This window comes from Gopherus flavomarginatus, chromosome 4, assembly GCF_025201925.1.
Source record: "Gopherus flavomarginatus isolate rGopFla2 chromosome 4, rGopFla2.mat.asm, whole genome shotgun sequence".
Classification (NCBI taxonomy): domain Eukaryota; kingdom Metazoa; phylum Chordata; order Testudines; family Testudinidae; genus Gopherus; species Gopherus flavomarginatus.
In genome coordinates this window covers 106948243-106960482 of record NC_066620.1, presented here as the reverse complement: position 1 = coordinate 106960482, position 12240 = coordinate 106948243, and the positions used below count along the sequence as shown (strand labels likewise).

General features: G+C 40.2%; 1 protein-coding gene across 1 annotated transcript in view; it reads left to right on the top strand.

Annotated features, from left to right (window-relative positions):
* UTRN (utrophin) overlaps nt 1-12240 on the top strand; it is a 565218-nt gene that overhangs the window by 151316 nt on the left and 401662 nt on the right. The window contains exons 40-41 of the mRNA XM_050949465.1: nt 6326-6502; nt 10201-10389. Of these exons, the coding sequence (XP_050805422.1) occupies nt 6326-6502; nt 10201-10389 (366 nt within the window). The remainder of the gene's footprint in view (nt 1-6325; nt 6503-10200; nt 10390-12240) is intronic.

Genomic DNA, 12240 nt, shown 5'->3' with positions numbered 1-12240 from the left:
ATAGGCAAGTGTTTAGTGCTGCCTCTAGTTAGGGTTTTCAGCTTCCTCTAATCTTGATGCCAAACTTTGCAGATTAGCTTGATGTATACTAATAATATTTTTGATCTGTTAAATTTTCAGATATTTTTCTCAAGATAGTTTGTTCACTTGAGACTTACTTTTAGCCAGTCCATAATTTCATCTAGTCTCAGAAGGGAAGCCTTTCCCTGGTTGGTCATCTTGGCTCCTAGGAGGGTAATCTGACAACTTGGCCTTTTTAGGATTTCTTAGAATGTCTAGAGTTGGCGCAGCATCCATAATCGTGTTAAAAGAGTTGCAGAATAATATCTGTTAAATGTTAGATGGGGAAAGAAAAGCAATCCAGTTGCTGATGATTGTGGATTGTAGGAAGTGAGGAAGAGAGCTGTAAAGCTTTGTATCCACCATTCTTCAGTGGTGCCCATTAGGTCTAATTGCATTCAATTTTAATACACACATACAAATGTATCTCTTAAAATTTGAAATATATGTATTTAGAGAGATTTTTATATTACCATATCTATTTTTTATTGTATTTTATTATGGTCATCTTCATAGATTTGAATTATACTCTGTATACCAGAGCTACTGAATTGATTGGGTTTGGATGGTCCTGTTTAAATCCTATTACAGTGTAATAGCTTTACTATATATGGGGGGAGAGATACCTCAGTGATTTGAGCATGGGCCTGCTAAATCAACGGTTATGAGTTCAGTCCTTGAGGGAGCCACTTAAGGATCTGGGGAAAATCAGGACTTGGTCCTGCTAGTTAAGGCAGGGGGCTGGACTCGATGACCTTTTTGGGGAAAAAAACACATTTGTCCACAATGAAGAATAAATTTCTGTCTAAAGAAGTAATTACATACTAAATCCCTGTAAGTTCATTTTCTGTTAATTTTAACTTGGAAATATGAATAAGTTTTTTCTTAGGTTTCTCTTCTTTTTTTATTTTATATATTTATTTATTTATTTTAAAACATATGTTAATATGTCAGGCCCTAATCATGCAAAGACTTACACGTGTGGTTAACTTCACACAATATAAAGTCGCATTGAAGTCTGTGGGGCTACTTAATGTGTGTAAAGTTAAGCAGGTGCATAAATCTTTTCTGGATTATGTGCTAGTTTTCTATAGAAAAATGATATATTCTGTAATTCAGTGGAATATAAAAATTAAACATAGATATTAAGCATTTGAAATAATTTCTCCTAAACTTTGAGAATACTAATTTTGTTTACATTATGCATAAAATTATACACATGTATTCAAGGTAGTATAAAATAGTATAATTCTGATGCCTTGTAGTATTTGACTACTAGTATGTGATCATGTAAAAAACACGGACAATCAGGGCACGTGCAAAAGAGGGCGCAGTTAAGGTTTCATAAGCAACTTTCACTTTGTCATGTCCAAACTTCCGAGTACTTCACTTTGTAACCTCATAATTCTTAAAAGATAATTTTTGTCTGAGAATTAATATTTAACTACAAATGGTGAAATATTACTTATGAGAGTTACATTGTGTGTCGTAGTTAGAGTCCCAAACAGCTAGAAGTTCTCAACTAATTTGCAAGGACTTTCTGCTCAGACACTATTTATTGATTTAGTTTCTGTCCAGAAATCCATGTTTTTAGATGCAGAGGATACGAATTCCTTACTTTTTTTTTCTATTTCTCCTTTTCATCCTACCAAAATAGTTTGGCTGCCATGACAATTAATTTAATATTTTATGCAATAACTATGAAAAGCCCTGTGAAGCAGTAAGTAATTTCTTGGACAAGCTTGGGGGTTAGGCAATCTGTGAAGTTAGTTCTGAATTTTCGGTTATGAACTTTCATAATTAAAACCAATCAATTTCTTTATGACTGTTCTGTAACTTTTTAAACCCAGGACCAATTAAAGAGGGGGATGGGGAATGTTCATGCTCTGAATGAGACCTTGTCACAGGGTCTCGTGCAGACTCTCTCCCACTTTTGTGCCTGCAGCCCGTGTTTAGGCTAGTATAATAGAGTGTTCACTCCTTCTTTTGTTGGGTCACTCAAGTGTCTTTATTTACAGTGCTCGTGCAGTTCCCAGATCCTCCAACAGTTAGTGCCCCACAGACCCTCCCCAGGGTCTCCTGGCCCTTGAGGTTTCCTTGTTGGTAAGGAGACAGAGCTACTGCCCTCCTGTCTCCTCTTAGGCTATCCTTCTCATTGAGGTTTGCCCACGGCTTTTATAGCCCTCTCCTGCTTCAGCCCAGCTGTCACTACTTAGGCCTTGGCTACACTGGCGCTTTACAGTGCTGCAACTTTCTCACTCAGAGGTGTGAAAAAACACCCCCCCGGGCGCTGCAAGATACAGCGCTGTAAAGCGCTAGTGTAAACAGTGCCACAGCGCTGGGAGTGCGGCTCCCAGCGCTGCAAGCTAATCCCCATGAGGAGGTGGAGTATGTGCAGCACTGGGAGAGCTCTCTCCCGGCGCTGTGACCACACTCACACTTGCAGCGCTTTGAAGTTTTGAGTGTAGCCATACCCTTAGCTCAGTATGTTCCTCTAAGCCAGCCTTCCTTAGGGCTTGCAGCTGGGCTCCCTGCTGAGTACCTGCATCTCTACACCAGGCCTCCTGGCCAGAGAGCAGACTGCAGCCAGCATTTTGGCAGAGCTTTAAAGGGGGTTTTACCATACCCTGCCACAGACCAATATAGCATAAAATATGTATGTGATACATGTCATTTAGAGTTACAGTGCGCCATGGCTGTCGTAGACGGCTGATGCAATAAGGTTATAAGAGCTTGTCTGCTGTCCTTAGCTACTTTGTGTATCCTGATAGCTACATTAAGGCTTCAGGGTCAAATTAATGGTAATCCCCTTTTTAGATGGACATTTAAAATCATTAAGCTTCTGTTGTGTACCTGTGGAATCACTGGGCTGTTAATTATGGACTCTAAGTTTGCCGAACTTGTATCTGGTTGCTCTATCAGGTACTTCATTAATCACTCCTGCCTCTTTGCATAACCCATCTGGGTTTACTGCTGCACCAGGAGGCAGGTACCCTGAGACAAACCATCTTAAAATGGGACTAGATTTACTTCATGGTCTACTTGAGATTTCCTTGCATATCAGACAGCACTCATACTCTACCAGAGCCTCTTAAGGCTTCCATCAAACAAAGGACAAATCTAATAGCTAAAGGGGAACTCCTGAGGTTGTCTAATCTTGAGGTGAGCCATTGTTATCTTTAACCTTGCCCATATTCCTTTTGGACACTGAGTCCAAATGGGTTTGAACAGGAAAGACAGTAGGGGCCTCTCAGCACAGATCTCAGATCTTCACCATTCACCCAAGAGTTCTTTCCAGTTTTCTGGATTCTTCTATACTGTGCATTCCTGACACAATCTCTGAGAGGAAGCAGGCCCAAAAAGCGTAAACCAACAGTCTCATGTCTCCTTGTGGGATGAAGAACTGCTTCCACTCAGTGCCAGGAAATGTAATTTCCCACAATCTCAAGATGTTATACAGACAAACAAGGCTGCATTTTAATGTACGTCAAAACAAATCCAGTCTGGCTACCCTTCCAGAGATCATTGAAATGTAGGGCTGGAAGGGACCTTGAGATATCATCAAGTCTAGCACCCGTGCTATGGTAGGACCAAGTAAACATAGATCTCAAACTAGTTACTCCTCTCCCCTACCCCCAAGCTTTAGAAAATTGTTTGACATGAACAAATGTTCATTTTACAGATTGGAAGGGAATTTGCTGCTGGTACCCATGCTGTTCTCTTCCTGATAAACTGGTGTTGACATTTAATTGGGTCAGAACACAACCATTAGAGTCTCTTAAGTAATATTCTCTCATAGTTAAGTAAAGCTCTCCATTTTTACTCTTATTCTCTATACTTAAAAAGACCTCAGGATTTCGTAAATGTGAGCATTTTCTTTTGCAGTAGTTAAGTAGCAAATCTGTGCACTCACTGACTGCACTGATTTAACTCAAATGAGCAGATAAAATTGACACAGCAATCTCAAATGAAAAAGTCTGTTTCCAGAATTCAGTGTGTATGGCAAGAGTGGTTTGAAATGCTGGATTTCCCTGACCAGCAGGATGTTTATTTGCAAAGATGGGAATACAGTGGAAGCTTGATGAACATGCTCTGAGTGCGTATTCCCCATTCATATTGAAGATGTGTATTTGTAAAGAGAAATACCCAGATCCTCAAAGGTATTTAGGTGCTTATTGCTATCAAGAGAGATAAGGGTTAGACTCCTTAGATATCGCTGAGGATATGGGTCAAAATGTTTAATAAACCTGCCTCTTCAGCAGTGAAATTAGTGATGGAAAAGGGAATTAGCTTATCCAGTCCCATTTCCCGAGGCAATAGCTCTACCGCTTGATCTTTTATTTGCTTTTTAGCTTTTAGTGCTCAAGATAAAAATGTTGGGCGCCAAACTTCCATGCTTATGATTTTTTTAAAAAGAAAACACCAGGCTTATATGAGATTTAGCTGGAATGATCTAAGTTGCAAGAGACATAATTATGTGAGGCAGAAATTACTGTTCTTCTTCAAGTGATTGCTCATATCAATTCCAGTTAGGTTTGTGCGCGTGCTGTGTGCACGGATGTCAGAACTTTTTCCCTAGCAGCTACCCATTGGGCTGGTTGGGGAACCCCCAGAATGGCGCCGATATGATGTTCTATCTAAGGCCTGGTCTACACTACGCGTTTAAACTGATTTTAGAAGCGTTAAACCGATTTAACACTGTACCCGTCCACACAATGAGGCCCTTTATATCGATATAAAGGACTCTTTAAATTGGTTTCTGTACTCCTCCCCAACGAGAGTAGGCTAAAATCGGTATTACCATATCGGATTAGGGTTAATGTGGCCGCAAATCGACAGTATTGGCCTCCGGGCGGTATCCCACAGTGCACCACTGTGACGGCTCTGGAAAGCAATCTGAACTCGGATGCACTGGCCAGGTAGACAGGAAGAGCCCCACGAACTTTTGAATTTCATTTCCTGTTTGTTTGCCCAGCGTAGAGCTCTGATCAGCACGGGTGCCCATGCAGTCCCAAACCCAAAAAGAGCTCCAGCATGGACCTTACGGGAGATATTGGATCTGATCGCTGTATGGGGAGACAAATCTGTTCTATCAGAGCTCCATTACAGAAGACGAAATGCCAAAGCATTTGAAAAAAATCTCCAGGCTATGATACAGAGTCCATGGCACTGTGCTGCGTGACAAGCATAACGGAAAACCAAAGAATTAAATGGATGCTCATGGAGGGAGTGAGAGGGTACTGAGGACTCCAGCAATCCCACAGTCCCTGCAGTCTCCGAAAAGCATTTGCATTCTTGGCTGAGCTCCCAATGCCTGTAGGGTCAAACACATTGTCCGGGATGGTTCAGGTTATAGCTTGTCAATTTACCCCCTCCACTCCATGAAAGAAAAGGGAAAAAAATCGTTTCTCGACTTTTCATATGTCTGAATGCTGCTGGTAGACGCGATGCTGCAGCAGTAAAGAGCAGTATCCGCTCCTCTTCCCTCCTCGGTGGCAGACGGTACAATATGCTTGCTATCTGCTGAGTACTCCTGGCTGGCCTCAGGTGAGGTCGGCCGGGGGCGCCTGGGTAAAAATAGGAATGACTCCCAGTCATTCCCAGTAGATGGTACAGAACGGCTGGTAACCGTCTTCGTCATAGCAACTGGGGGCTGAGCTCCATCAGCCCCCTCCCTTTCCTGTGTAAAGAAAAGATTCTGTCCTGCCTGGACTATCATAGCAGCGGAATTGGAACTGGAACTGGAATTGATATGAGCAAGCACTCAAAGAAGAGAAAATGGTTACTCACCTTTCTGTAACTGTTGTTGTTTGAGATGTGTTGCTCGTATATATTCCATTTCCACCCACCTTCCCCTCTCTCGGAGTAGCCATCAAGAAGGAACTGAAGTGGGGTCGGGCTGGCAGGGTCTTAAAATGCCATATCGGCGCCACTTCTGGGGGCTCCCCAGCCAGCCCGACGGGTAGCTGCTAGGGACAAAGTTTCCGACATCCGTGCACACGGCACAAGCACCTAACTGGAATAGATATGAGCAACATATCTCAAAGAACAACAGTTACAGAAAGGTGAGTAACCGTTTTTTCCTCCCCAGGCCTTGTTTGTTCTGCATTTTCACATTTAAGGAGGAGAAAAGCTGAATTTATAAAGCAGTACTGTAGTAATACACATACACCACTCTGACGTGTTTACCCATTGAGTGATGTGTGAAAAGGGGGAAATAACTTTTCAGTGATTGCAGACAGCTGTAATTAGGTGTACTCTGCAGGAACTGCTTCAGGAGCTTGAAGAGCACCGTGAGGAATTCACTGCTTTGCAGAAGAAGAGCAGCAACCTGTCCCAATATGGCCCAGTTGGGGAAGCAGAGCACACCAGTGTGTGTCAGCGCTGGCAACAAGTTGAAACCCAGTTTGCTGCATGTCAACAGATGCAGTTCAAACCCCAGGTAAGTGTATGTCTCTTTCCCTCCCCCCACCCCACCCCTGATGGTAAACAATTGTATATTATAATGCAGCAGGACAGGAAGATAAATCAAAAGAACTATCCATTTGAATGACATCCAGAGACTTGCATTTGGCCAGTGCATACTGGCATGCAGCTGCAATAATTTGTAGTATCCTACATCCTCTGCCGTGGAGGTAGCTGCAGAACAGCAGCATGGGGGTTACTGCACCTTAGTGGTCCTACATGACTTTTAAGCATTTGTCCATTCCCAGTCTTCTTCCACCCCTTGTGCACTGCTGAGGAAAGAGCCTGCAGAGAGCAAGGGTCTGAGTTTTGCAGATGATGCAAAGAGACTGCCTCTCCTTCCGCAGCAGAAACACACTGATTCCAAGGCCAGGGAGGCCTGCATGGCTGCAGAAGAGAGCTGGATTTATGTCTTCAGAATTAAGTCACTAAAGTTGGTGAAAGAATAAAGCATGTGAACAAAATGAATATATAGGGACACCCTGAAAATAGTAGCATGCCCATGATTATAAATTTTCTAGATCTGTCGGTCATAACAGGCAGAATTGCGCAATCAGCATAGGCATATGTTGTGAATTTTTTATCTAATAGTTCCTGTGCACTATTGTAATATTGCATCAAAGGTCATTCTTGATATATGATAGAGGTCTATAAAATCATAACTGGCTTGGAGAAAGTAAAACAGGAAGTGTTATTTATTCCTTCTCATAACACAAGAACTAGGGGTCACCAAATGAAATTAATAAGAAGCAGATTTAAAACAAACAAAAGGAAGTATTTCTTCAAACAACGCACAGTCAACCTGTGGAACTCTTTGCCAGAGGATGTTGTGAAGGCCAAGACTATAACAGGGTTAAAAAAGAGCTAGATACATTCATGGAGTATAGGCCCATCAATGGCTATTAGCCAGAATGGGCATCCCTAGCCTCTGTTTGCCAGAAGCTGGGAATGAGTGACAAGGGATGGGTCTCTTGATGATAACCTGTTTTGTTCATTCCCTCTGGAACACCTAGCATTGGCCACTGTTGGAAGACAAGATATTAGGCTAGATGGACCTTTGGTCTGACCCAGTATGGCCATTCTTATGATTATTTTAAGCCCCTGTGTTCTAATTATGCTCTCAATTGCATTAGAGCCAATTTTATGCTTGTACATCATGATTTTTTGTGTGTGCATGATAAATGGCTGAAACATAACATATGAATTAGTAGTCTCATGGCAGCATCCAGATGTTTCCAGTTTCAATACACTGCTAGCACTGCAATTTGGCATCCTTCCTTAGAAGTGTTCAGTAGCTGAGATAAACTTCATTCAACAGCTAGATGTCCTGACTTGAGCTTCTTCTGTGGTTCTTTTACTCTTGACCACACAAATTATGCCCACTGGATTCTAATTAATTTGAACAACATGTTCAAGCAGCAAAGAGTCCTGTGGCACCTTATAAACAAACAGACGTATGGGTGCATGAGCTTTCGTGGGTGAATACCCACTTCATCGGATGCATGCCCAGAAACATCAGACATTGAATACAACTTTAAGCTTAACAAATTCATAGAGTGAAAGAGACCCAAGTATGTTTTCTCAGCCACTGCTGTTGATCAATTGCAGAATTATTATCTCCAGGGAGAAGGAGAGCTGTTTGTCTCACTGACAATTGAAGTACATTTGGGTAATGTATGACGACTAGGCCAGATGTTGCTTAAGTGATATGGCAACTGTAAGAGGTTTAGCAGCACAATTGGAGGAAGAAAATGCAAAATATCACTGATGAACAGCAGCTATGCAGGAATCAATTGCAAAAGTTGCCAATTTTCCTTCAATCTTCCTGAGATTGAAGAACTGGGCTGTCCACTTGCAGTGGAGCACAAAAAGCTGATCTTCCTCAATACTGTTCCAAGGATTGCAGACTCAACTGCAGAAGAGACCTTTTGTAAGTAGAGGCATTTTTTGAAAATCACTTTTAATAGCATAACGAAAGAAAAAAATGCCACTTCATGCTGTTACTGATGTAGTTAATTACCCTGCTTTGGTCGCTGAACACCTGAAGTGAGCTTACCAAAAAACCCAATCATGAATTTTAGAATATCTTGGAATTTTTCTCATGGTTTCTATATAGAGTGATAGACACAGGATGAAAATTTAGATTAATCCTTCTGATATGTGTTTCTACCATCATGCTAACTGACAGCAACACTTAATGTTGATACTAAGAGTGATCTATTCACTGTCTACAAAATTCAGTGGAGGTGATTAATTAAAGGCATTGAAGTTACTAATGTTCTTGCTACTGTCATTAAAAAGAACACTTTTTAGAAGATTACACTCAGCATCACTTCACCCTTATCTCCCCTACTGCTCCCAAAGTACAGTGTGGGACTACTATATATTTTAAAAGGTACAAGTAGATTTGGCATTTAATTGGAGTCCAAATAGGACACTGATCCTGTAGGCACTTCAGTATACTGATACAACCTCTTACCTATAAGAGAGAACTCTTTCATTTCCTCTCCAATTTCCTTACTAAGCCATTTGCTCAAAACACAAAGGAACTTGCAGATTTAGAGTTCTGATACTCATTGTGCCATCGTGCAGTGTTCTCAACTCATTTGCTCCTTGTAACCATGATAGTGTGTTATACATACACCAGGTGAAGCAAAGAATGTTCATTGCAAGATTTTAATTTTTTATGGTTGATGTTAAAGCTCTGGTGTTTTCAGTGATGGCAACACAGTGTCCTCTGTCCATTAACAAGCTTTTGGAACAGGAAACTATTTCCAGGATATAGGCTACCTGGAGCTAATTTCCAGGAACTCTCCAGTGCAGTTATGTCATCTATATCATGTGCCATAGAAGACAGCCACATTTTACTACCTCCAGTGCTTCCCTCTCTATTAACTGGGAACTCAACCCATATAGATTGTGGTCTATAGAACCACATCAGACGATTCCAGAGGCCCCAGAAGTTGCTAATCTCTTGTGGCTGCAAAATGGATACAGTGGATACTGTATGCATACAAACATGGAACTCAATTGCACAGTTTTTTGGCATTATGAGGGAAAGTGAGGCACCACCTATGATGCTGGAAACCATGTAAGCACCTTTCAGCATGCTGGAAAAGTGCTCACATGCTTTTAAATCTTTTGTAGGGTCTTAGTTATCCCATGCAAAGCTTAAGACTTATGAGAGAATATTTAAAAATACTTTTGGGAGCAAAAAGTGCTAAGAAGACTAGGGGAGGAAAAATGGTGGGATGTGCTGGAGTAAATTTACAGCTCTGTTTTGTCTTCAGTAAAGCGCTGACAACCAGGAAAGCAGAGACTGTCTCTTGTTTCCATAAGTCCAGGGAGAAAAAGTGTTATACCTTTTTGGCATGAGGTATACAAATGAAGGTGGGAGAACTAAAAGATTCCTTTTTTTTTTTTTTTTTTAAAGGATTTTAAAAAAATTAAATTAATTACTGGTATAATCCTGATGGCCCTCTGTGGGATTGGGTAATTTTGAAAAGGTTAGAAAGAACTCTCATGTTTTTTGTTTTTAATTTAGAAAATGCCTACTCTGAATATAGTAGAAATTTTTCATTTGTAACAGTAGCCTTTTGTTTAGGATTTCCTTTTTTCCAAAATGAATTAAATTGAGAAGAATAAATAATTAAATGACTTTTTATGTTTCTTTAGGCAATCCCAGTCCTGAGGTTAAAAGGCAACTATCCATCAGGAATTAGGGCCTCTCCCTTCCCTACTGAATACCTTGTTGAAATTAACAGAGTTTTGCTGGCCATGGCTGATGTTGAACTGTTGCTGAATGCACCAGAGCTAAACACTGGTGTCTATGAGGACTTCTCTACGCAAGAAGATTCATTGAAGGTATTGCAAATTGAAGTGCTGTATTGCTAAAAGAGCAACAAAAAGGGATGAAAACCATGAAGTGATTCAGTGGTTACATTTTGTGTAGTATAATGGTTCAATGTATATCATGTGGAAAATAATAAGTAAATCCTACTTGTGTCTTTCCCACTGTAGCTGTTGTTGGTAACTGTCACGTGTCAGTGCATATTTTCTCTCTCAATTTGGAACACTCAAGTTTGAAATGGAAAAGTGAGAAGTGGTTTTCTTCTTTCAGTGAAATTTTATAGTTGTGTGTTTATAAATATTGGTTGCTACAGGGATTCCAATTTTTTTCATAGTGTGATCAACACCTCATTTAAAGAGAGGGAGAGCCTAATGGGTCAACTTCCCTTCCGCTGTCTCAACCATGATTTCATACATGTATCCCTGTAGTAACCGCAGCCGTTACTTATTTGGAAAAGTATTAGGAAAGAATTTGTTCATAGCTTAGATTACTACAAATAAAGTTTGAGTAAGCAAACCACATGTTTAACTTTAAGCATGAAAATACTCTTGTCCCAATTCAGCACTTAAGCACATAACTCATCCCAATTGAAGTCAATGGGATTACTCACATCCATTAATTTTTGTTTTTGAAAAAGTAACTTGCTAGGTAAAATTTTCCAAAGCACCGAAGTCCATTTTCAGAAGTAAATTAGATACTCAAGGGGTCTAAGTCTCATTTACTTTGAAAGTTTTTGAAACTTATACCTGGTCTCCTTTTATTTTTAATTTCATTCCTCATCTCACATCTACATCTCTTGTTCCATGCATGTTTCTTTGCCTTCTGATGTTTCCCATTCACTGCACAAGCTTCCCTTTGTAGCGATGTCCCCTAACAGAGGTAGCTAGGCTGACTGCTACTTTTGCTTATTGCCTGCTGCTTGTGTGCATGTCTCAGTGCTTCTTTGTAATTTCTTTGCAAAGTGTTATAAAAGCAGCTGGAAACAAGGAGAAAGAGCTAGTAACATGTGATTCACCAGCTCTCTACAGACCACAGTCTGAGGACTCCTGGACTAGTACTATTTATTAGTTTTTGGAGCAAGGGAGAATTAAAATAGCTGAACTATTTCACTGAGAAAAGCAATTACTATTGCTCATCCAAATGTTTTCAAAAGTATACATAACTATAACATCATGCCTTGTTAGGGTGAGGTGTTTTGATCCATTTTGATGATCATGCTGTTTTCAGTCCCTATTCCCTCCTTGCTGTATATGTGCACCCATAGAGGAGGAATTCCAGTGATGATAGTAAAACTGCATGCGTTTAAAAAGGCTCATCATAGTTTTAGGTAATAGCGTCCCATACATTTTTCTTTTTGACAATCTGACATTATTTAAAATACATTTTGGAAGAAAAATAGCATGCAGAAGTGTATGGAATTTATGGAAATAATGAAACTACAATTGATAGCCTGCAATTTCACCCATATGCCATTGTATCTAGATCATGGAGAAGTCTCAGAATAGTGCCAGCACTCTGTAAGGTTCTGGAACACCTAGACACAATACTGTAATATGTTTTGAAATTGGCAGTATTAACTCTGAAATCTTTTTGTCCTTTAAAGTTAAAATGTTCACATTACTTTAATGCCATTCTGAGTATGTCAGAAATTGTGCGGGGCGTAATTTAAACTTCCCCTTTTCTTATGTGACTTCAAAGGAAGTTTTGATGAGATGAGGAAGAAAGAGAAAAATTAACCTTAAGTGTATTGCGAGTGCAATCTTTGTTCAAAAGAGGAAGAGAAAAAGTGAAGTTCATTCTAATACTTCTTGTTCCTTTAACTTAAAAACTGCTTGGCTGTAAATATGTATGTTGTCCTCTTATAA